Below are 25,975 nucleotides of genomic sequence, written 5' to 3'. Positions count from 1 at the left end.
TTCAGAAATGCAGTTCTAGATAGCATGCATGTAATTAATAATAAAATTCTGTTTTATGGTTAAAGAAAGCGACCACAAGATCATTGAGGAAGAACTTACTTTGTTACTTAAGAATTTTTACTTTATTAGTGGTCACATTCTTATTATTATATATTTCTTTCTCGCTTGTTTCCATGTATGCATTGTTCATACGGCTTTCATTGTTAAAACTCTTGCTTAGCATAACATCCAATAATATTCAACTCATTCTCCTTCAAAAGAAACATCAGCCCAAAATTTGATTATCAAGAGGGCTTGGAGCTGTCCATCGAGGAAATCTATAAAATGGACTTGCGTTAGAAAACAGGACAAGAAAAAATAAATTTTCGCAACCGCAGCCTTTGTTGAATTTCAAATTCTTTCAGTTCGTTGAAGCACTTTAGAACAGCCACTTTTTCCTGTGTTTATATTTTTAAGTTGCTGACTCATGTGAAATCCGCTTTTGTCTTCAGTACTACAGTTTGTTTTGTGTCGAATTGTGAAAAACGTCATAAAGTACCTCGTTAGTCCATAACGTCGTCGCTACAAAACATATCAGCTATTAATTTCATGGTAGGTCAATTAAGTTCCTACGCTGCTGCTTGAAGGATCTTAAACGTTATCACAAGTGGGAAGTTGTTCACATTCTTTAGGCAGAAAATTTTAATAGCGTTTAGTAACCAAGAATTGAGTTTCAAGCTGGAATGAACGACTTGAGAAGGTGTAAAAGTACTTTTAAAAAAGTTTCTTATACTATTTAGCTTTGGTTTTTGCAGCTTTCGACGCCTTTAATGGTGTGTTAGGTATAGGAGCTCGCTGAATCTTTCAATTCACTACTTCCTGGGGTTCGCTTTTGTCTGAGGTTTAATATTGATTCAAATTTCTTAAAGACCAGACTGGATGGTCAGATCATGGTTAAAATAAACCGGTTTCAAGTTTTATCTGAGTCATACCACAAAACGCACGCAAGTGAAAAGAAAATCATTAGACAGATGTTCTGGGTGTGTTTTCCCATCTTTGTGCATGCTGTGTTCTTTGCGTTTTATAGAGTGTTAGGACAAGAAGAGAGGAACTTTCCCGGGCGTTCACGTTGATGTTAGCTTTACCATCACTATTATTATAAAGTAGCCCTGTTTTTTGTGATTTGAAGGAAGAAAGGTCAGAATTAAAATTAAATACCAAAAGAGACATTAGCTGGGACTTGCTTAATAAACTCTTTTCATTGTTAATCAAACCATTCAATATCCTTTGTGTCTTTTTCACCCTTTGAGAACGTTTCTTTTAGAGCATATTACTTTTGAAATGTATTTGCAGAAACTTTTCAACTTCCAACGTTGGCGAACAATCATGAAAGGAATATTGCATAGTCTGAACGGGTCTAATATATTCACAGTTGGGTGTAAAAGTCGATTCGAGTGGGAAAACTACGCTAATGAATTTTTGGGTCCACTGCTTCGAGATTGATCAATATTACGAATATTTGGCTTAAAATTCAGTGTGCAGGCTTGGTGCATCAAAGTTTTAGAAGATTCGCTGCGACGAGCATACGGTGTTAATCGAAACAAAAGTCACTTTATAATCAAAATCTGCCCCAAGTTTGAAACGTTCCGTCCACACTACGCCGCAGGAATTTGAAGACGGAGATTTCACTCCGCATCAAATGTTTTCCGTCCACACTGTGCCGGAGGAAAAAGTTTGAACATTCAACAATACGCAGTCATTCTGGATTTGTGGTTGAACAAAACTCAGACAGGAAAATATCACATTGTTATCGAGATGTCATCGCCCTCGAAACGCCGGCTCCGTTTTTAAAATACACTAAAACGCAAAACCGGCGTGTTCAGATTCCTCTGGTTTGAATGGCGTTTTCGAAAATCTCCGTTTTCGTGGCGGATTAGTGTATACGGTAGGCGTAACCGTAGAAATAAAGTTGCGTTTTCAAAGTCTTCAAATTCCTCCGGCGAAGTGTGAAAGGGGCTTAAAGTGAACTGTCCACGAAGCAATCACGTTAGTTCGACATGTAGATCACTAGTTAAGACATGGGTTAGTTAATGTTTAAAGTAAGCAGCAAGAAAAGGGTTTAGAAAGTGTCTGTGATCCAAGAAAAAATAATAACAATTTAAGAAATTAAAATTAAGTATCATAAATGTACCACAGGATCAGATAAAATGAACGTGGTTTGGTACATCACAGTGCAAACTGATCAGCACGCGAGCTAAAATCAAATGAATAATCAACTGAACTCTATTGATAGTACCACCTTGGGCAGGCAATTTCTTGATACACGCAAGAGTTGAAAGAGAATATTTATATGGTAATTTGCGTCTGTTATTTTCGGTTTTAGAACTGAATGCAAACAAGCTCTTAGAACGGGAATGCCTTGTCATATAGACATCGCAACTACGTTACTGCTTGTTTGGTGACATGCCCCTGACTGAGGCAGGCTAAAATCAAATGTTGGTGATATTAAGCATTTCAAATTCTTCATTAAAGTACTTTCACCTTAACAACAAGTGACAGACGCATAAAAAGGGAATATTTTACCTAATTTGTGATCCTTTCGACTCCCATAATGGTTTAACGAGATGTTAACGACTGAAAAGTCTGGAATTAGCAGCGAAAATGAAGAATTGTAGTTTATTCTAATTTCATTAAGTTCTATATTGTGTCTCCATCACCAACACAGCGAAAAATGTCTCTTGTTCTTTTATTATGCACGTAAAGCAATTTGACAGAAGCTTTTGAAACAAATGGATTGAATACTCAATTCAAGATTGCCTGTTGTCACCCGGCTAATTATGCATGCTTTGCCTCACGCACTAGATTTTTAAAGCCCGCAGAATATAGCCAAAAGAATTTAAAAGCACTTAGTTGTTTCATTTGAAGTGATGACATGACAAATTTCTGCATTTCAGATTCTGGTGGTGTTTGTTTCATAATTTATATTCAGTGATTTTTTTTACTGGGTAACTTCAATATTATGTTTTCAGAATGAGAAACGCAATGTTTTTCCAACACGATTTTTGCTGATGAATGCCTTAATTCCACTGCGCTGAAATGCATAATTGTCCTACCGGATTCCTTAACAGTCTTTTTCCCTGTTCTGGGTTTAAAAAAATTGTCTATGAAAGGCACAGAATTCAAAACGAAAACATTATATCCTCCCGTAATTTTCTAGAGCTTCAGTAGTAGGCCGAAGAACTGAAAAATAGATGAAATTTAACTTAAACAGAAACAGTATCAAATCTTGGAAATATACTTCTGTTTTTATTCAATGATTAATTTTCAAATCATTCCACCTGTGTACAAACGAAGGTGTTGGTATAATAATAAATATTTTCAATTTCATGTGCTTTTTCTCTCATATTATATATGGTTCAAGATATCTGCAAAGCTTTTATGTGAGTGAATGATATTTTTCTCATTTGTAGCAACGATTCCAACCAGTTTTGCCCACGGTTTGGGTTAGCAATTCAATCAAAAAAAAATTTAAAAAAAAAAATTAGCAATGGATTTTAAGATGTACTACGCTTTTGCCACAAAACGTCAGTTAATTCTCACACGTTGTTAAAAATATGAAATATTCTTAACTAGGGCAGTTCAGTACAACGAAAGATTGCGTGATATAAACGACAAGTGGCTACCGTCATTTTGATTTCCTATCCACTCAAAAAAAGCAACATAATATAACCAGAAACAATTTTGTCTACACACTTGAAATTACTACTATACAATATCTCTTTTGGCATAAATGGCACTGACTACGGGAATTAACCCATGATGTGTGAGAGTGATGCCAGATCATGAAATACCACAAGGAAAAAAATAATAAAGCTAGGGTAACAAGGCAACGTAATCTCTTACGCGATAAGCGTCCACTGTCATACTTAAAATAAGAATGAACATGAACAAAGTAAGACAAAATCATTCGAATTGAATTTGGATTTGCCTAACAAGCACAATCCTTCCTGATAAGGGATTTAAACCATCGCAGTTCTGTTAATTGTATTTTAAACACGATTGTTAAGGGCGTGGTATTGCTGTAATACTTAATGGTCGTGTATTGACTATGCATGAGTAAGACCCACTTAGGTCCTTGAAGGAACACGAACCCTTACCATCAAGATATCGTGCCGATGTAAGACTGAGCTATGTGACGTCAAAGCCATTGGAGCAAACCAGACGTGCACTTCACATATGTACAAGAGACTATGTCTCTTGATATTTATTGTAGTTTTCATTCTTTAAGATAGCATCAGCGACGTTGGATAGCCGACGCATGCTGAAGCTCATTTCTCCTTCAATTTGTTTTTCTATAATAAAGTAATATCGATGTGGATGAATATCACACAAAGTGTCTTTCATATCATACGGTTCGGTTATGCAGTTTCAGACTCAAAAGAGAGACTTTTATAAGAAATATCGAATTGAAAACTGACTGCAATCAAAATTTCAATAACAATTAAGGCCATGATTTTATGCATGTTTATCTTAAAAAATATTTAATAGCAACTTGGTTATTACGAATTTCTACATTTTGCGAGTTAGGAAAAAAATGATTTAAGACGGAAAACCCCGTTAAGAAGGGCACTCGATACATCAGAAATTGGAAGAGACTTAGTCTCGACTGACTGTGTTGTTAGGCCCTCTGGATCCTCTAAAATTTAATCTTCGTTTATTCGATAAAAGCACCGATTGTGGTCAATAACGTCATTCAAAATGGCTTACTTCAAATTTTTTTTCTATATTTTACCAAAAAGTTATAATAATTTGTCCTACGTTTTAAAAATAAAATGAGGCCTAACCTATTTATCAAAAACAAGAAATCTTAACCTTATTCACTCAAAATCATGTTATGAGAGCACCATTTAATTTGTGCGATTTTTTAAAATATCATAGAATTCTCGGAAAGTTGAGTTTAAAATTCTCCCTACATGTAACTGGAATACATGCAGCTTGGGATGTTTCCTCCTCAGTTTTATGTTTACAATGTCACCTTTGAATTCCACTTCTTCTAATAAGAACGACATTTACTTATGAAAGCTAGTCGGAATTATTCGTACAGTCGTACTTTTCAGTCTAGTTTTCTTCTTTTTTAATAAACGTAATTTAGTACGAAGCTAATGGAAACCATCCAACAGTTTGATGGGACAGAGCTTCTGGAATGTAATGTAGAACAACTTGTAGACAAAAGTCTGCAATTTGTTGCTCCAGTCATCCAGTCACAAGTCGGACTCTGTAAACTCTAGTAGTTTGTTCCTTTCTTTAACTATAAAAGATATTTTTATCAGGAACTCAAACTAAGTTTAATTAACGGTTGGAGAGAAAGCTATATTTTTGAGAATTTGAAGGAAACAAGTAAAATCATCACGAGATATCTTAATTTTTTTTTTTTTTTCAGTTTTAATTAATTAATTCGACTCAAGTTTGCACTCTTTTTTGCTTTTAGCTAGCACTGCTAAATTTTCGTGCTTTGACATAGCTTTGAAAAAGTGATAGTCATATTAAAGTTCTTTTACCTTTCGAGGATTTGACTGAAAAAAGAAAAAAAAAAAAACAATTAGAGGTCATTGGAGGCACAGCTCTTTTTCCAGTTCATTTAAACCTCGTCATCATTTCGGAAGGTGGAAGATTATTTATATACATATATATATATTTATTTTTCAAATAATAGTTTATTTTGTTGATACAAACTTACTACAATATTGCAACAAATTACAGAAGTAGTGCAAATAAAAGAGGGGTGTTAATATTCTTAATATTAGATAGTAGATAATGTTTACGATAATAAATATTACAAACAATATGTCTCTCTAGCTTTGTAAAAATGTATATAGCTCGGGGAAAGGACAACATAGTCAAGTACATTTGTCTGTTTCAAGCTGGATAATAAATTTGGATATGAATTCAGAAGTATCTTGTTTTTTCTGGCACTGTTTTGGAAGAATAAAGGTGCTGCTTTGCATATAACAGAAGAAGGCACAAATCCGTTGTCTGTCTATCAGAGAGAGATGCTGTTTGGTGTTGGTAAATTGAGAAAGCAGGGTAGCGAGGTTAGGCTGACATTCAAGATACTTCTCATTATTTATTCAAGATCATTCTCATTATTTGTACTTGAAAGTAATCATGGAGTTCTCGATAAAAGAGGGGAATTTTTCTGTCTAGTTTCTGGACAATGTAGTTACAGTTTAGACGAAAAAGGAGTCCATCATGTTTATCGAAGTAGTAATTAGGGATTGCCGTCCAGGTGTCATATTTGTTATCCAACTGAGACGTAGCGCTTTTATAACAGTAAGTGACGTGGTACCTTCAAGAATCAGGGTTGTATCATCCACAAACTGTGAGATCTTAGCATTTTGTCCACTTGGGAGTTCGATGCCCCGGCAGAGTTGGTTTTCTTGTATTTTGAGGAGCATTTCAACTGCTAACACAAACAAAAGAGGACTCAGATGACACCTTTTACGGACACCTGGAGAGACTTTGAAGTAATTAGTCATGAAAACCGCATTCATGACGCCACTTTCAACATTATTACAAAGAATGGATATCCATTTTCTAATATTTGGACCAAAGTTGTACAATTCAATACACTCGTGGATAAAATTCCATTCAGTGTTGTCGAAGGCCTTACGAAAATCAATAAAAAATAAGATGCTTGGGAGTTTTTTAGCCTCTGTATATTCCATAATATCATTTAAAAGCTGAACATTTTGGTCAATGAATATATCTTTAATGAAGCCTGTTTGATCAGAATATATAGTCGAAGATAGTACTGACTAAATTTTTTGGCCAATTGCTTTAGCCAAAATTTTGTAATCGACGTTTAAGAGGGTTAGCGGTCGCCAATTGGACAGCTCAATAAGGCAGGCGTCGTCTTTTGATATCAATCAAATAACGCCACGCCTATGAGATATTGACAGTTGCTCTTTGGTAAAAGCTTCATTACATGAATTTAGGAGATGTACGCCAATTACGTCAAAGAATGTTTCATAAAATTCTTTGGAAAAGCCATCCTCCCCAGGAGATTTGTTGTTTGTTTGTTTGTTTTTTTTATCTCATCAAGTGCCAGGTCGGATTCAAGAGACACTGATTCCTCAAATGACAATTTGAGAATGTCTAGGTTCTCAACAAAGGCGAAATAGTTCTCCCTGAAATTCGTGGAAGAAAGCCGGATGATTTTGTTTCTAGTAAATCATGCTCGAATGAGTTTTCGTCACATGACATCGTTTTGCATACTAAATTAGACGTAAAGGCGTTTCCGGTTCCGCTTTTTTTAACAAACCGGCTACTGGAACAATACACCAAAAATCTAAAATTTAAGGCGATAAAATTGTGCGATTTCAAAATGGATCTAATAAAGTGGCAATTGAACTGGGTGGAGTGCAATTTTGGTCTGAAATCATACTTGTGATTTCAAATCGAACTCGCGCTGCGCGCTCGTTCGATTTTGAAATCACGCGTATGATTTCAGACCAAATTGCACTCCACTCAGTTCAATTACCGTTATAAATCGGCGTATTATCTTTTCGGAGTGCGCGCGTGATATATCGTGAATTGTAATTCGTGATGTGTTATGTGACGTACGCTGAATAATTATTACTGTAGTTCAGCATAATAATCTCAAGCCACCTGCCACCGCGGTACCTCGAGCTGCATTAATTAAGAAAATTGTGGTTTTAACTTGCTTGTGTGCTACAGCGTCAACGCTGTCGTGACTACTTTGAGGCACTGAATCTGAAATGCGCCGAGATAAGATGAAAACACGAAGTGAATGTCCCAAAGGTGAGATCAGTGCATATTGACAGCTTTTGGTCAATATTTTTTCTTGATGTTTACCAGCAATTTATTTGTACCTCACCGTAATGATTTTCTTCCTAACTTTAATTTTTAAAAGCTTGGGAAATGGCGTGTTTTTAGTGTATTTCTTGGTAGATCGATCCAAAAAACGAGATTGCCACTTCCAGATCCTTTCCGCTATCGACTGTTAACATGAAAAGTTGATTGGGAAAAGAAAATGGAATCTCTCGCTGTAAAACGCGATTCTGATAAGAAAACAGGCGCCGCAAAAAAAATAGATGAATTCAATTATTTTAATCCGCAGCTTTTTCTTCCTCAACCTTCAATAAGGCGCATTTCTGACATCTGACAAACGTCAATTTATTGTTTGACGAGAGTCTGAACAAAAATGTCCTTCTAAATAATATTCTCCAAGCAATTTTTTCTTTGCACCTCCAGGAAGGCATTTTCCATTGGAAACTAGGTAATGTCAGTTTTAATTTTGAGATTGACAAGCAATGAAAAATCTATTAGATAATTCAATTTAGAGCTTTCACTTGTGTTCGCAGTGTTTATTGGTTCTTAGGTGAGAAACAAACAGAGAGGGCAAAAGGAGGTCGGTCAGTAATACACTGTGGATGTAATTTATTAAAGAAATGAAATTTGTCGCGGGCGTAGAAGCTTTATTTGAGATCGAATAATATGAACACCGTTGGCAGTCGGAGTTGTTTCACCATATAGCTCTTCTGATAGAAAAGCGGACAAAAACTGAGATATTAAAGCGAGTGTTGCTTGTCTTGTGAATACCTTTCAATTTAGCACCAGTGAATTTCTTAGTACAATCAGTTTTGTATGGTTTGCGTAGAAACAAAAGAGGGAGGGACGTTAATATCAAAAGCTCTGATGATAAACGTACAGATTTCAAAGACGAACTAGTAAATGACTTTTTTTTACCCTTTTTTTTCAATATGCCATTCTGTTATCTGTTAATATTTCCTTGAAGCAAATAACGCGATATTGAAAGTGTCATCTTGATATCTGAATTGGCACAAAACAATTTCAAGTACAAATGCTGCAAAATACGTTTAAGAGAGAAGCAAAAAATATAGATATATACATATATTTATTTTATCTTGCATTTCAGCCTGTCTAGTTTATTATCAAGCAACTGTGAATTAATGCTTAAAACGGAAAAATTGTGGTAGCTTTTCTACGCGCCCTCAAATAAATGAACGGTAAGATGGCATCGCGCATATAATTCCGAAGGGAATTTGAAAGAGAATTAATAAGTAAACGTGTATATTCTTTTGATTAACAAATTATTGTAATATGCAATTAGTCGATGGAAAATGATGTACAGACTCGAAGATAGAGTTCAAATTCCAATTACGTGCTAACGAGAATAGATCTTCCTCCGTATGTAATACAATCATGTGAAGTTTGCAAGCGCCAAGAATGGCCAAAAAGAAAATGTAATAAGCACTCTTGTGTTGCAGAATGTCGACGCAAGCGCTTTTACCACCCGATGCTTCGCGCCCGAAAGCATAAATTATGTATGCCTCACAAAGTCAGTGCAAGTTGTTAATATTCATACAAAACAAAAAATCACCAAATTCAAGCTTCGCCAAAACGGCTCAATTTCGACAGGAAAAGCGGCGTTGAATACAAACAAGAGGCCAGGAGAGCAGTGAAATGTCACTTTTCAGGTCGTAGCAACCACGTTGGAATATTTCAATGGCCTTTCACCTGCCCTACACAAAGGGATCTCGTTACTTTGTGGCGGTTAGTGGGCTCTCCGCGTTTTCCCGCTGCGCCAAAGCTTTTGTTTACATTTTTGGTAATTTTGCATTTTGTGTGCTTTCGCAGGAACCTAGAAGTACTAGTAGCTCTTCAAGCGATTTGTTGGCAGTTTGACTGCGTTGTAAGGTACGTGAGTGCTGGTCAACCCCCTTTATTTAAAACCAACACTGGGGTATCCACTGTCGTTAGTTTTACCCTTACCAAGCCCTTCATTTCTTTATTTTAAACGGATTTGGTTTCTTGTTATTTCATCTCCCTCGTAGATATGACGGTATTGATGTATTCATGCGTACTATTTATTGCGTGTCATCTCATAGATATGAATATAACTTTTCACTTAACAAGTTGTTTTAAGGCTTTTTTTTTTTTCTCGCATTGTTGAAAAGGAGCGGATGAGTAAAGTTGACTTCTAAAAATCCCATCGGAATTTAACGAAAACTGGACAAATTGGGAGTGCGGCCTGAAATAAGCCCGCAAAGATATTTTGAGTGTAATCACCTTGAAGATAAAATTTCCGTTTTAAAGGAACTTCGCAAAATTAAAATCTCTCAGTCTAAATTGTGATCATTAACACAACGCATGTACATCTGTAAGTTGCCACAATTACGATCCGCCGTTATTAGTGAAAGTGTTAGAATGAGTATAGATCGCCTGCGAGCTCTTTTTTGTAAATACAGGGAGGACCTGCCATTTTGATTTATTTCTGTTTGCATAAATTATCTCAGTTGAAATTATGTTGACTGAAAATATTAATGGCGCGTGCACTTCGAAACACGGGCAATATTGGGCGTCAGACTGAAGAATGCTTATTAAGCGAGCGATTTCGTATCCCGCGATAAAATACGGATAGTGGGTGTTAATCCGAGTCTCCCCTCAGGCTTTGCAAACATTTGTAGTAGTGAATTTACGTTTTCTTATTGTTCCTGAGGTTTTCACGGCTTCTCATTACTGATAGTATTATCTTAAAGCTAAATGTAAAGAAATATCGTCATGGTTAATGCTAAAAAGCCAAAAGACCATCTCGTTAAAAATTTCTTATTCAATAGTCTGCATGCAAATTGACAACACATCTGCTAACAGATCTCCGTTTATTTTAACGAGATCTATTTCATATCCAAGTCCTCAATAATAGGCACAAATTTATAAGCGTTCTTTCGAAGACCTATTGACTCTTCATTATAATACAAATGTCACCGAAAACCATATTAGTTTTCCACATGCTTGCAAATGCAACGTGCATTTTCGATGGAGTTGCGCTCGTTAAACTCAGTACATTAGTTCAGTCAGGAACATAAGACCCCTCTTTAAATTTGCCATCGAGTTTTTTTTGCTTTTGTTTCCTAATTTCGTCTTGCTTAACTGCAACTATCCCACTTTCATAAAAAAAAAAATATATATATATATGTATTTTTTTCTGTCCGAAAACAAATACAGACCTAACAGGATGTCAGATATTGCAAATTTTAATTGTCATAAAGAGTTGACAAACGTCTCGCAGGAGGAAATTAAAACTACCGTTAATTCATCGTTATTATAATTATTAGAAACCAGAAGGTTAAAATATTGTTCACACTAACTGGTGTCACTGACTAAATCTAAAATCATCGTTCTGTTATGATATGAAATAGAATACTATATTTCTTCATCTGATCTCGCTGATGCGGATGGCACCTTTCGTGCGTTTGAACGAGCTGCGTCACTAGTTTGCCACTTATGAACTGTTTACCATGTGGGGCTGAGCGTATATAATTTGCTTTGGTGAATTTGATGGCCTTTTTTGAAAAACATTTGCTGTTTAACATTTCACGTTTTTATATATTGTTTCTCGCCGTAGACGTTAGGGGCAGACGATTTTCAACTTTTTCCAAATACCGTGGAACCTCGATATAATGAAGGGCGAAGGGACTGGCAAAATATGTTTGTTACATCGAAGTTTCGTTGTATCGAGGTTCTTTTCCATATATTTTACTCTTACTGGAGTGAATAATATCGATCGTTACACCGAGGATTTCGCCATATAGAGGTTCGTTGAATCGAGGTTCCACTGAAGAATGATTTTATCAAGACTATTTCCTTTTTATGTAAAGCAGACATCTCAAAACAAAACAAAGTTCATTTTCCTGGCTGGAATGTTTTGACATCTTTATCAAAACCAAGCTGGATTATAGTCAGTCAGAAGCAGAATCCAAAACGGAAATGTAATATACTCTTCTTCTTTTTGTTAATATTATAACGAAAGATATCCAAGTGAGGTGCATTTTTATTACAATAGGTAAACAAGACTAACAAGAATACCATTAGAACTCCTCATCTCGAACTTACACTTTAAAGATTGAACAAATTTAAAAATAAAACGTCTTCATCTGGTCGTTGTACATCTGAGATCGGAATAAAATATTTTTAAAGGCAGAAATAGAAAATTTGACACATTTAGAACTGTCCGAGTTGTAAGCTATTGTTTTATATTCGAATAAAACGACCAGTCTAAAAACAAAGTTGATTAAGGATCTTATGTACCCAAACACAGTGTGATTCAGTAGATTTGTTTTCCTCCATAGATAGAAGAAACGCAAACTGAAACAAGTCAGCGTTCCAGATAGCATGCAATGTCACTGAATAATGGTGACAGGCTGCCATGATGGAGGAGTAGTCCAGGCAAACAAAAGAACCTTATCAAAACTGTGGAATGCATGCAAATATGGCGACGTAAAAACAGTTGAAAAATTAGCAGTCAAAAAGGTCGGTGCTAACGCAAAAGCTCATGGCATGGCTCTCATTCACATAGCAGCGCGATATGGAAACCCGGATACTGTCAGATATCTCCTCTCTCTGGGTGCCAACGCCCATTCTGTGGACGAGGAAGGCTGGACGGCCCTTCATTGGGCCAGTGCAGGTGGACATGTAACTGTGATGCAGCTTCTGCTAGTGCATGATGTTGACCCCAATGTGAAAGCCAGGACTGGGTCCACACCGTTGCACTTAGCTGCTTCTAACGGACACGAGAAGGCTGTCAACCTCCTCCTGACTTTTGGCTGTAACGGAAATGTTCTGGATGGAAATGGAAGGAGCGCGATGTTTCTTGCAAGCAGAGGTGGGCATGTTCCCGTCATAGAAGTTCTTCTTAAACACGGAATTAAATCCAACCGGCCGCTCAAAAACGGTCCTACCCCGGTGCATACTGCGGCAAGAAATGGCCATTCAAAAGCTGTTGACTTTCTCATTTCCTGTGGAGCAGATATTGACGCTGTTGACAAGGACGGATGGAACGCGCTGCATTCTGCTTGTCAAAATGGTCACGTAGACGTCGTAGAAACGCTTCTTAAGAGCGGTATGGAGGCAGACACCAGAATCAACGGAGGTTGCACTCCTCTTATGATTGCGGGATGCCACGGGCATCCAGATGTGGTGGAATTTTTGATCTCCAAAGGCGCCGATCCAAATTCGTCTGATAAATGTGGATGGACCGCTTTGCACTTTGCCAGCCTTGGAGGGCATATACCCGTCATTCGAGCACTGCTCAAAGCAGGGGTAGATGTCAACGTTCGAACAACGCACGGGACAATTCCAATTCATATCGCTTCTCGTTACGGCCAGCGTGAGGTGGTGAAGTATCTCATGAGGAAGGGTGCTGACCTAGCGGCCACCGATAAAGATAACTGGACAGTGATTCATTACGCAACTCAGGGCGGTCGTCTTCCTTTCCGCGTCGTAGAATCAATGTTAAATCAGGGATTAGATATAAACCCGAAATCTGTATTAGGAATTTCTCCTTTACACATTGCAGCCCGCCATGGTCACCCAGATTGGGTGGATTTTCTACTGTCTCAAAATGCGGACCTCCTGGCTAAAGACAATCAAGGATGGACTGCTTTGCATCATGCCTGTAAAGGTGGTGAACTATCGGTTGTTGAGAATTTGTTTAACAAGGGAATCGACCCAAACGTTCGAACGTGCTCCGGGTTGACCCCTATCGGCATTGCGGCATTGCGTGGAAATCAGGAATGTATCAAGTATTTACTTTCTAAAGGAGGTGATCTAAACGTCGTAGATAACGAAGGCATGACTGTGCTTCATTTTGCCAGTCAAGGAGGACAAGCAGATGTGATCGAAACATTACTGAATTATGGAATGCAGCCCAATGTTCAAGCGGACAAAGGTCTTGTGCCAATTCATTCCGCAGCGTTCAACGGTCACGCGAGTGCTCTAAACTTATTAGTTTCAAAAGGAGCAGATCTGAAGGCGGTAGATGACCAAGGCTGGAACGTGTTGCACTTTGCATGTCAAAATGGGCACACTATTGCTATAGAAACAATACTTGAGCTGGGTTTAGATCCCAATGACAAGACGACAAATGGGCGAACCCCTCTTAGTATTGCCACGATACATGATCAATCAGAAGCAGTTAGGCTGCTACTGTCCAAGGGAGCCGATGAGCATGTTGCCGATGATGAAGGGTGGAATGCATTGCACATCGCGAGTTATCATGGCCACGTTACTATTCTTGAGCTGCTCTTAGAGCTCGGTGTAGAAGTCGACTGTCGAACTACAGAAAATTTAACTCCATTACTTCTTGCTGCCAAAAGCGGACAATCAGAGGTCATAGCTCCGCTTTTGTCACACGGAGCCAACCTGGACGCTACTGATAATGAAGAATGGAAGGCGTTACATTTAGCGAGCCTCGAGGGTCATGTGAAAGTTGTGGAGACACTGCTAGAGAATGGAGTAGATCCAAATCAGAAGACACAAAAAGGTCTCACCGCCATGCATTGTGCAGGATTAAAAGGACACAATGACATTATCAACTGTCTCCTGGAGCGAGGAGGCAACATTTACGAGATTGACAATGAAGGATGGAATACTCTTCACTACGCTTGCAGGGGAGGCCACGAAAAAGTAATAGAGCGGTTGAAAATGCTGGGCATGCAGTTAAACTGCCAAGCGGGAGACGGTTCAGTTCCCCTCCACATCGCCTCCCGCTACAGTCATCCAGAGTTAGTCAACTTCTTGCTGATACACGGAGCTGACACACATGCCGTAGATAAGAATGGATGGAACGCCTTGCATCATTCAGCCAAAGACGGAACAGTGGCAGTCGCTGATGCACTTCTCAAACAAGGAGTGGAGATGATCGTGAAGCGCACTCACGATGGCGACACTGCCATGGGAATTGCCGAAAAAGAAGGCAACAAAGATGTCCAACAGTTCCTGAATAGTTTCGTGTCCAATCACTTGGGGATCTCGAGCGACGAGGACAGGAAACACGAAAAATACTGTATCATCCTGTGAATGGTTGTTCACTCAAACACGGGAACTGGTAAACGTTAGAATATGTTATCAAACCTGACCGCAATGGCATGTTTCTGATAAAACGTCCAAATGTCATTCGCTTGGCCAGGACCGTGAAACATTATTTTGACACCCAAAAGATAACTTTAAAGCTAACAGGGGAACACTGATTATTTGATGTTACGTTGTTGCTGCTGTTGTTTGGTATGAAGATAGATGAAAGCCAGTGTATTACTTATCCAAAACATTGGTCTAGTCTCACGCACTGTTAAATTCGATGTTGGTAATCTGTGAAAGAATTCAATGGATAAAATAAGATTAAAGAGGTTAAATTGTCTTATTACGTTGCTCAGCTAGATTTTCTTTGGAAATTGCACTTCGAAAAAAGGTAGTAGTTATACTCGTCCTGGTGAATCCAAAAAACACTGTTACAAAAATTTGAATTTCCTGAAAAATCCAGAGGGTTTTAAATGTGTGTGCCAGCAGTGACTCGTTTCTTGTCACGAGGCATTATTTTATATATTCAAACCTCATCTACTAAAGAAAAAGTACGGAAACAACTCAGATTATACCTTCCAGACCTGGTCTTAGACATCGATTCTGTTTGTTTCTTTTATCTTCTTAAAATAGCAGAAGCTTTAAGTTTTTATGCAAATTAACATAACAAAAAAAATGTATTTGAAATTTATAAGCAGTTACCTTGTTTCCTTTGCATCATTTTCACCAGCATACTGCAAGACTGGGACAACTGTGGATTAATGCAAGAACGGGCAGAGTCATTTTGGGAAGAAGAAAGTACTACAGCAGGCTATTAAGGTTCAATAGCTTAGCCATTCTCTAACTGTTTACACGTAAATATAGTGAATGGCCAGCATAAGGGAACTCATTGGTAACTAAGATTGTTTCGCAGTGCAGAGCATATCTAATAGCGAGGAGTGGTTATAAGAAGCTAGAGGTTCGTCAATCATAAAATGAACAGTTGGACGGTCCACTACAACAGAGCGCTATCCTTTTTTGCGTAACCAATAGGTTTCCACTGATTAGTTTCTCACTCTAGACAAATTAAAGTAAATATCTATTGTGTTTTGAAGACGGAAAAGGCTAAAAGGCGAACAAAACCACAGCTATCCCTCTCTATTAACTATGCACAGAGCAAGGTAATTGGTGCGTATCGTTGTCTTTCCAATATGGCTGGAATAGCTGTTCAAGTTTTAATAACAAATGCACAAACGAAATAAAGCAATGACTGCTTGAAGTCGTTTCTCTGTTTCCTTTGTTACACGTATTCGTTTTGATCCCTTCCCGTGGTATGAGGTGTAATTTAAAACTAATAATTATAACACGAGAAGGACCTTCATATGAAAACGCGGGGGCTAAGAAATGCTCGTCGTCTCGCTAAGGGGCGTAAATCACTGATCTTGAAGTAAGAAACGTTTGCGCCCATTGTTACTGCGCATCCTTACTGTAAAAAGGTAAAGGTGAAGTCTGCATACGAGCCGCATCTTTAATGTGCACGTATTAAATTATTGTCGCAACGTCACGCACGTCATCCAAGCTCGCGCTATTCAAGAAATGTAAGCGAGTATAGGGCTTGGCATTGGGTACGATAACTTTGCCAGCAATTTACTCTCTTAAATGCTCTCATATGGCCTAAGCTTTCTTCGAATGTGGACGGGCATGGCTAATATCTATTCTTTTTCAAGGTGTAGTCTACCTTGACGAACAACCTCAGCTGCAAACGTCTACTTAATTACTTAATATACTTAATCGTGTTAAACGGAGTATTTCTTTATCAAAATTTCACTATGACGCTTCTTTGATATCTGATGGTTATACCTAAGATCACCTTAAAATAACAGAAGTTTCTAAAAGTGCACGGTCCTCAATGCGCCTTACCAACAAGCTCGGTGATCCCCCCCCCCCCTCCCCCCATATTCATTTTTTCATTTTTTGCCAAAAGTTGATCATTTCCTTACTCCTTAGCAAGTTTTTTTTTTTTTTTTTTTTTTTTAAATCTGTACGTCGGAACATTTTCGGCGAGAGCATCCTTAAGAAACTGCTTGAGACTGCATAACACAAAAATGGCCTCGACGGGATTCAAAACTGCTCAAAAACCGTGCTACCAGTACCCCAGTTACCAAAATGCGATAAATTATTTACATGTAACCTCCAACAAGTTTTAACTCAAAGCTAATTACCTAAACTTCTCCAAATCCACGTTACCATCCGTTTACACATACATCGTGTTATTTACAGAATAATTTTTGAGTCGCCATGCTGATGCTGTATTACGTGAAGGAATAAGGACAAGAATCGTGACAATGCCTAAAAATATTTCCCTTTAGTGTTTTCAATTTTATAGATAATCGTCTAATGGAGGTTATTATTGGACTTTGTTGCCTTTTGAACTGATAAAAGTGTAGTAATAAAACCTCGAAAACAGTTTTGTTGCTTTTGTGCAAATAATTCTCTGAAAGATGTTTTCATTCACCGAATGTCATAAATTCTACCCTAGCGGTCTCAAACCAGGATGCATTGTAGAAACATATCACCTTTTAGTATGATTAAATATTTAAAAAACGACATATACATGACTTGGTATTGCAGCTTCCCGTAGGGTCTACTATCGATACAAATATTGTCGTTCATAAAGGTAATTTTGTCTCTCATCCTTCACGAACAAGGTTAACTGTAGACAGAACTTTAATGGTGTTTGTTAACTTACTTTGCGAAACTGAGCTATCTTAGCTTAGTAAACGAACGAACTGGACAGGGAAAGAAATGGTGGTAACTTAAAACAACGCTAAGAGAAAATTTCCTAAGCTGGCGGGAGGCTTCCAGAAATTCAAATTGAGCTGTCAAGAACTGATTTGCATTTTCTCAAAAAAGAAATATTCATAATCTCTTAGAAACATTTGCAATGCTTTTTCCGCGTATCCCTTCCAAGTTCTTATTAAATGCCATTCCACCTGTTAGCTCTGTCAAATACTTGGCATTAAAATTGAAGCGTCTAACGCTTCTTGCCCAACAGCAGTGGCCTTAATTATAATTATACCTGTCGTCTTAGTCAGTGAACATTCGTCATTGTGTTGAGCGAATACACTGTGGAAACAGAGTTACACAGGTAAGTGACTTGAAGTTACGTTATTTATACTGTAAATAACAAGAAATGTAATGTAAATCGCTTTGTGCACCGCCGACCTAAAATATCAGTTTGCATGCAGATGTGTTGGTAGAGGACCATAGAGGACGTTTTAGGAAAGAATTATTTAACATGTTATGCCAAAAAAAACCGCACACAGGCCTGCTCTGAGTGTTTATCGGAGCTGATATGTTGCAACCTTAAAGTGTGTTAAAATAGCACTCTTTTCAACAGGAACACCCTAAAGATATCAATATAGGAAATACCTTTATCAGCTCCCAACTCTCCTCTGCTGGTATTTTATTTGCTGTCATTTTATACCTGCTTATTTGTTTGCGCGTGACAGAAAGAAACACACCCAAACCAAATAGTTCTTTCTGGTGAATAAGAATCATGTTTCAGTTATTAGTTCGCTGCAGGTTATATGAAAATACGAGCATATGAATTCAAATACTCGCTTAACGCTAAATTGACAGTAAAAATCCAGTTATGCCGTATTGTCAAGTATGATTCTAATGTCACAGAAACGCAATACTGGGAATATCTCGAGAATTCAAACTATTTCTCAGGGTGATAGGACAATTAAAAATATTATCTTCATGTATTGATAATAATAATAAAATAAACGCTAAAGATATATCTCACAACATTACCACCGTATAACCCAGCTTATACCATGTTCGTAAAATAAGCTTTAAAATATTGAATGTCGAAGACAACATTCTCCCCTGAATTAAAATTAGTCTTTAATTTATGAATCTGGAGAGATGCCGTTTTCCAAGGAAAATAGAGTCGCTTCTGTTTTCCCGAAGCACCAAACGAAAACACTGATCACTTGCATTAAAATTCTCGCTTCTGACAGATGGTTCCTGACTAGATAAAAGCTTCTAAAAGTACTGTGACTTCGATTTTCAAAAAACTAATGTGGCTCTGAACCTTACAGAATTTTTTAACTTCTCGGAAAGTTATATTTTATCCTACTAAACTACAATTCTACGATAAAAGATGGGGTCACCGAGCTCGTTTTGAATTATAAGCACTTCAAGATGAAGAAAAAAATGTTTTAACAGGTTATACAGTTGCCATGGTAACATATTATGTGGAAAAGATAACCACAACTTGTTCACCCATGATTGGCGCCTTGTGGGATATCAATATTCTAATATCACTTGGTAAAGAATTGTAGAATGGATACGTATGGATCGTCCAATGCGATTCCTTGTCGATCCTTAGATAGTTGCATTTTGCTGCAATGGTTCGACGGATCATTGATTCTTTAGATCTCAGTTTCGATGGGTCGTTGCATGCTTGGATTATTGGCTCTTTTACATCTGGTTTTGGGTTCTTTGGTTCTGTGAATCGATCGTTCAACTATTCGATGATTCGTTTGTTCGATCTGGGGCTGATAGATCTCCCGATCGATTTATTAGTTCCAGAGTATCAAAACCGGCATTTCTATTATGATCCAACTCCAATGCTAGCCTTTTATTTTCTTTTTTGATGTTGCTATTTCTAAGGTTGTATGAGAATGCCCATACCTAGGCATGCTATGGAACCAAATGGCGGCGACTCAGCAGAGCTTTGCATTGAACGCCTTACAAGAAAGTTATCTGAGGTGGAAGCTGTAGTGACGGCCAGCGAAGGCAAAGCAAACCATATGAGGAAAGAACGAGATGCTGCTAAAACGGAGAACGAAAAGCTTCGAAAAGAAGTAGCTAGGTTGAAAAACGAACTTCTGAAAGTAAGGATGAACTCTGCCCTCAAAGAGAAAGAAATCACTGACGTACTGGATGTCAAAGATGGATCAAAAGGAACAGGTAATTCAATGACCGTCTTAGAAACAGAAATCCCCGTGCTCCGAAAAGAGAATATTGTTAGGGAGTTAACACAACCACTACTATGGCGATGTGACAGGGTGAAAAAAAAAACGAATTTATATTTAAAGGAGCTACGTCACGGTTTCGTATCTGGAAACGTTTAGCCTAAATTTTTCATGTTCGTTGTCTGTGATCCATGTTACTCTTCTCCATCCTTGACCACCCTTGCTTCTTCATGGCTTATTTTTATCTCTTAGGTGTATTTCTATCTCAGCAAAATACTATTTTTAGGTTCCCTTCAGTTTATTAAAGGTAATTTTGTCAGGGCAAAATAACTCAAAATGCCTTGACTGTGAGCTCCTTTAAGCTACGAAACTCAAGACAATCTGGTCATACAGTTTGTTTATCGCTTTCAAAACTGAAGACGTAATAAGACAGTGAAAAACTCGAAAAAGAATCTGAAGAAGTGGCCGTAGTCGTTCACGTTCTACACTCTCCGAAATGCAGCAATATTTACAAGTCATTGTTCTGTTCATTAAAACTTTCTGATTTGCTTAAACTTGTTATAAGTTCCTTCGTCATTCTTCCCATCATTTCAGTCATTCTTCAGTTATTCTCCTTCATGTCTTGTAAGAAATCCAAGATGATGAATGTAAGATGCAGGGCGAATGTTGTCACGTCATATGAGGCCATGTTGTAGAGGAAAGTGAGGGTAATCTACAAAATGAAAAATAGCCTGAGTACAAAATAGAAAAGGAGGCCATCTTCCCTACCTTGTATCACAGAGGGTGTATAATATTGATCGTGACTCCAATCGCAGGCCAATCACAGCGCAAGATTTATATTATCTTGCCCGCTCTAGGAGCAAGCCAAATAAGCACATAGTTCTGAATTCTATGCAAAACTGTGCGAATTAAGGACTAAAGCCCAACGAAATTATCATGTATGGTCTGAGGGTATGGTGCAACATGCGCTCTGGATGCACGAGGATCAAAACGCAATATGGAGTTGTGTGTAGCTTTGCAAATCTCTTCTCTTTACACCAAACCAGGTTACATCGATTCCGACCACCTCGTGGACCAAAAACGTCGTGGTAGCCTACCGGTTTCTACTATGTGGAGGCAGACAGGCGCACGAAGGGGTATCTTCGACCATCCCAAAGATCTGCGAAAATTGCTGGACAAGAAAAGCAACGAGTTGGTGCAACATCGACAACAATATAGAATCTTTGAGAATAAGTTTCAAGACGAAGTAAACAGGTGCAGTAAGCTGGAACAAGACACTGAATGCTTGAAGCAGCTCTTAGTTGATTTGTTAGGAATTCATGGGCGGTACCATCGCTCCTATGTGTTCCCATGCAGTAATTTCTCAGCAGTAGTTTTCCTTGTTTTGATTTTTTTGACGCTTATTGCCACATTCGTATTTGTGATGAACAATTATCATTTCTAAATGAGCTTAAAAATAGTGCTTATAAAGTATTTTATCGTCGTGAATAATTGTTTGCTACTCTTAACCTTTTTACCCGAGGAAAGTACTGCTCAATAGTTTTAATTTAAATGATTGTGCGCTAGTATCTAATGCACACGATAAAAATACAGAACTAACCTACACAGGAAACCAAACAACACCAACTTGCTATATCCATTGACTGAAAAGTTAGGACCTCATTGTCACGCATATACTATATGCCACCTTTGGTACACCGGTAGTGCTTTTGGCACACTAGTAGTATTTTCAAGGTTTTGCTGTTAAACAGACACATTTCACTTAGTCACCAAGCTTAGTAACAAAACGTTTATTGGTTCAAATAAAAGAGGAAAACAAATTCTTACTTATTTAATATTTCTGTGATCACCGAATCTGTTTATAATCATATTGCCACGACGCATGTTTGATCCATTGATCTGTATAGGAGCTTAAAAAAAGGATTATTTTTCCAAGTTAACTCGAAATTATGGGAGGATTTTAATAAATAAGAAATTTTTTTTTTAAGTTTGCCATAAATGGAATCGACTCCTTTGTCTTGATCGTTTCTTTTAGAAGATATGAAAGATTAAAAGTTAACGTTTAATAAAAATTAGTTATTTATCTAATTATATCAGTTACTTTAAACAAGTGGTCAAGGCCTTAAACGTCAGGCAGGCATCCTGAGCTTTCAAAAATAAAAGAGTACACTTTGTGTATGACTTGTGCTTTGAAGTAATTTATATCCATTAGATCGCATCTTTTTATTCAAATAAAACACAGACAAAACAAGACAAGTCATTGTTGTTGGAATGGTAACAGAATTCAAACTTTGATGTTTTCAAATATTTGTTTCTGATTATTATGCAGTACCATCACAAAAGACCAAGGATTGAAAAACATCCGTGCGCTTTTTTTTTTCACTTTCACAAGGAATGAAAAGTTTACTAAGGTTGGCAAGACCAAAATGGCATTACTGGAGGCAAACTAAACAACGAACAAAAATTGATTGGCATTGCAGAAAACTCATCTTCTGGAACAGAAGGCAGCGTCAAACTGCTTGCTATCAAAGCAAAATGAAACAGAATTACGGTGACTAGAAACGTAAGCAAAAATACCATAACAGCACAAAAGCCGCCGCAAAATATTCCACAAACACGGCATCTATTACGTCCAGGCTCTTTCGGGTGTGACTTGTTGGCGTCGCTAGTAATAATGGGTGTTTCACTTGCAACATTGTTCGGCAAAACCGCCCGCACCTGCAAGGTTTCAGGGCAGTGGTTATGGCAGTCATGCGCATGGGCGTCTACTAAGCTCTCTACTCTTCTCTCGAGGTTGTTTTCGGTGATTTCAAGCAACCGCTGACCTTCAGCCAGTCGAGCAATATCACGGTGAACGCCCTGGAACTGTGCGAGCCTGTGATCCAGTTTTGCTTTTATTCTTTCAATTTCCTCACTTAAGCTCTCAGAAAACGCTGCGACGGTGTGAATGTGTCTAGCCATCCTATCCAGTGGATTGCTCTTATCGCTAAAGATCCCACATTGCGTTTTTAATCTTTTTGTTAGATCTTTGTTTCGCTCAATTTGTCGGACAATCTCGACTTCTTTCTCGGTCAGCAGCTCTTGCAATGAATAGACTTGATTCTCCAAACAGGAATTATCTTCCTCCAACTGGTATTTTACTCGCTGGAGCTCCACCCACTTATTCTCAATCTGTAGAAAACCCAGTCCTGCAAAGAACGGAGCTGCAAGAGTCACATAGACCAACAAGCACTCCTATCCTAAAAGGGCGAAAGGAAAAATGTCCCTACGAAAATCTAAGGAACAAAACTTGACAGAACAAGCTGTCCCAAAATTTTCCTCACATACTAGCTTTTATTCTCAGATTGCTGTTTAGTCAAAAATTAACAAAAAGTGTTAATTATCTAAAGTTTAGTTACAATTACATTCCAAATCAGCCTGATCGTAGGTTTACAGTCTATACTCGATGGACCCTGAAATTTGCATGATCAAAATGTAATGTATTCAGTAATGTATTCACACGACATATCTCGGCGGTTTGCCCAAAATTGTACATGCGCACATTTCATTAGCCGTGGGGTAACCATGGGAAGCTGTTTGGTTCTGGGTAGGACTCATCAGCATGTCATAGGATGCGATCAGGCCCTCTTATTTACCGAGAATTTTAAAGAACTGATGGTGTAGCCATTAAGGCGTCGTTTTACTCCAGAGCTGAACCTGCAAAGGTTGCTCGATCTTAAACACCAGCCCCAGATAAATATATATATATGAAAGCAGTGGCTGGATCTTACAAGGCTTATAAAACACACACAAATATACTCTCAAAAAGACATCACCTTCGTTGGCCCAGGCTCCTGTCCACCATACAAACAAGGCCGCTCTATTCACCAGTCCACGCACTAGTTTCCTCGGTAAAGCAAGTACAAAAGCGACCACGGTCTCGTCTTTAACTAGTGGACCTGTGATATGAAAGGAAATAATATATACATACAAAATTATCTAACTTTCTCACGCATGGCGGGAGCCTATTAACATTGTTTATTCAAGGCTTCATCGTTTTCAAGGCACATGTCGTAAATTCCATCAGAGAAGACGAAAACTTTCTCATAAACTTTTGTTTTATGTGCACAAAGCAGAACAGAGATAATATAACTGCTTCGCAAAGCAAAGCCGGTTATGAACGGACTACGACAAAACTTTTACTCAGGGTCGGTGACTACCCAAAACAATGTAGGTCGGCTGATTTGTGAATGAGCTTCTAAGAGATTTTTCTGACCCATTTTCTATTTGCCTTTTCCAATATTCGGTATTATTCAATCAGAAGCTATATCTACTGTCCTCAAGAGGGGGTATCCTATTATCCTATGAGTACCAAGTCTTTGATACCGGTGATACATTGTTTGAGAAATAAAAGATCTGCAGGTATCCGGTTTCTCTGGATTTTCCCTAAAAAATTGTGCAAAAACAGCTAAATCCGGAGAACAGTGTAAAAGAAAAAAAATGGCTGACGAAGATGTTAATTTAATAAAATTTTACAACAAAAAAACCCCTTCGTCATGCCCAGGTGAAAACATAGCCAGACATTGAGGGTGATAAGTGTTCCTTAAGTACAAGGCCACAAACACGCTTCGATCCCTACTTGGCGGGGGGGGGGGGGGGGCACTCAGAAACGTTTTCTAGCTACAAGGAGTCTCCGAAGTCCCAACTCTTACCTTTTTAAATAACATTTTTGACAGAAAAGGTAACCGTTTATATTCCTTCCATAGAAAATGGTGCCCCTTTCCCATACCTACAGTACGCCTTTACCAATCCTAAAATTTTTCCTGAAAAACTTTCCGTTAAGAAAGGTCGAAAATCCAAAAATAGTTAGTTATAAACCCCAAAAAGATCTTCGCGCCTCTTCGTCGTTAATATGCCTGCTGGTTCTTTTAACTGCCTAAACGAAAGTTTTTCCTGCCTGTTTCTATACTTAAACTTGTGAATACTCTACCATTTTATACACCTCCAGCCTGAAATTAACTAAAAAGACTGCTTTCGGGCAGAGCCGCCCCCGTATAGCATGTATAGTACATAGGCCTCAATCCGCGTTGATCTTCCTTAACAGGGTCTTAATACAGATTTAAAAAACACAAAAGCAGTGCAAGGACATGGGTAACAATAACACCATGCGCCATACCTGTGTTATAGTTTCTGCTTTGTTCATGTTGTCGTGGCTCAGGAGAAGGCCGAGTACTTCCTGTGTGTACCTCCCTGCGGAGGTCTTCGATCTCGCGTTTCAAGAGGCTATTGAGAGTCAGGGCTTCGTTCCTCTCCTCCCTCAGGTAATTACAGGTAACTCGTTGCTCTTCGAGGGAACGTTCCAATAAACGTAGCTTGGTCCTTAAAGATTGAAAGTCGTGTTCACTGTTGCTTTTTAAATCGCCATCAGTTAGGTTTGCCTCAGACTCGTCAGTTCTGTTTGCTATCGTTGTACAGTCTTCACTGTCCTCGCAAAGACAACCAATTGCTTCCATTGTTATCTGTTCCGGGCACAGTAGTAAACTCCTAAGAAGTTTCCTGAATGCTAAAAAAAACAAACAAACAAACAAACGAAATAATTGCCTTAGAAACCCGCGCTCTAAAGATATCATATAATTGTTTACGTTAGCGCTGCTGCACGTGCATTCTGAAAGCGCAGGCTGATGTAGTGCGGTCTCCAAATAATTGTCGAAAGTAATTTACGATAACTTCAGAAATTCTCGCGCGCTCATAAACTAATTTTCACCGTCAATAAGCAGACAGACACATGAATTTATAATTTATGCAATGCGGCAACGAGCGAGAGCGGACAATTTGACAATTTTTGTTATCGTAAAAAGAAATTAACGTCAGGTTTTCATGCGTCTGTCCTATTGCTGACAATGAATTTCGTCGTAGCATTGTCAAAGTAGTCTGCGAATCCAGCCTCGTGGATCCACAGCTATTTAGACAATGTTATGACGTAATTCATAATCAATAACAGGAGAGACGCATGAAAAACTGACGTCAATTTGTAAACTGGAATAGTGTTTCGGTATACGTTCTACTACGCTCTGTAATTGGTTGTAAATTAAATAGCAAATCGCAGAAACAGAAGCAATAGCAACACTGTTAATTTGCGAGTTTTCGTCTTT

General features: G+C 38.1%; 3 protein-coding genes across 6 annotated transcripts; 2 read left to right on the top strand and 1 right to left on the bottom strand.

The window, feature by feature from the left end:
* The first annotated feature begins 7,752 nt into the window (after positions 1-7,752).
* Positions 7,753-16,430, top strand: LOC145500963 (uncharacterized). 4 transcript variants are annotated; one of them, XM_081480535.1, is made up of 3 exons: positions 7,753-7,800; positions 9,661-9,720; positions 12,153-16,430. In XM_081480535.1, exon 3 carries the CDS (start codon positions 12,214-12,216, stop codon positions 14,878-14,880), a length of 2,667 nt encoding a protein of 888 aa, XP_081336661.1. In that variant the 5' UTR covers positions 7,753-7,800; positions 9,661-9,720; positions 12,153-12,213; the 3' UTR covers positions 14,881-16,430. The 4 variants fall into 4 exon arrangements, with proteins under 4 accessions (XP_081336661.1, XP_081336660.1, XP_081336662.1 ...); XM_081480534.1 differs by lacking the exon at positions 7,753-7,800 and adding an exon at positions 9,165-9,576; XM_081480536.1 differs by lacking the exon at positions 7,753-7,800 and having other exon boundaries at positions 9,165-9,720; positions 12,153-14,908; positions 15,608-16,430.
* Positions 16,431-19,101: 2,671 nt separating this feature from the next.
* On the top strand, positions 19,102-21,288 carry LOC145501100 (uncharacterized). Its single transcript, XM_081480656.1, has 2 exons — positions 19,102-19,839; positions 20,891-21,288. The coding sequence occupies exons 1-2, from the start codon at positions 19,545-19,547 to the stop codon at positions 21,286-21,288; spliced, it is 693 nt and encodes a 230-aa protein (XP_081336782.1). The 5' UTR covers positions 19,102-19,544.
* A 962-nt stretch (positions 21,289-22,250) lies between these two features.
* Positions 22,251-25,431, bottom strand: LOC145500078 (uncharacterized). Its single transcript, XM_081479570.1, has 3 exons — positions 25,000-25,431; positions 23,660-23,782; positions 22,251-23,032 (listed from the first exon to the last, which is right to left on the bottom strand). Exons 1-3 carry the CDS (start codon positions 25,334-25,336, stop codon positions 22,251-22,253), a joined length of 1,242 nt encoding a protein of 413 aa, XP_081335696.1. The 5' UTR covers positions 25,337-25,431.
* Positions 25,432-25,975: the final 544 nt, after the last annotated feature.

The sequence above is a fragment of the Orbicella franksi genome, chromosome 10 (assembly GCF_964199315.1).
Source record: "Orbicella franksi chromosome 10, jaOrbFran1.1, whole genome shotgun sequence".
NCBI lineage: Eukaryota > Metazoa > Cnidaria > Anthozoa > Scleractinia > Merulinidae > Orbicella > Orbicella franksi.
This window is presented reverse-complemented; position numbering and strand designations above follow the sequence as displayed.

Excerpts from the sequence above, each read along its gene's own strand:
- LOC145501100 (XM_081480656.1), top strand. The coding sequence starts at position 19,545 with ATGAGAATGCCCATACCTAGGCATGCTATGGAACCAAATGGCGGCGAC. Across the intron at positions 19,840-20,890 it reads AGATGGATCAAAAGGAACAG|GTTACATCGATTCCGACCAC; the intron begins GTAATTCAATGA and ends ACACCAAACCAG.
- LOC145500078 (XM_081479570.1), bottom strand. The coding sequence starts at position 25,336 with ATGGAAGCAATTGGTTGTCTTTGCGAGGACAGTGAAGACTGTACAACG. Across the intron at positions 23,783-24,999 it reads AAGCAGAAACTATAACACAG|GTCCACTAGTTAAAGACGAG; the intron begins GTATGGCGCATG and ends TTCATATCACAG. Across the intron at positions 23,033-23,659 it reads AGGAGCCTGGGCCAACGAAG|GACTGGGTTTTCTACAGATT; the intron begins GTGATGTCTTTT and ends CGTTCTTTGCAG.
- LOC145500963 (XM_081480535.1), top strand. The coding sequence starts at position 12,214 with ATGGTGACAGGCTGCCATGATGGAGGAGTAGTCCAGGCAAACAAAAGA.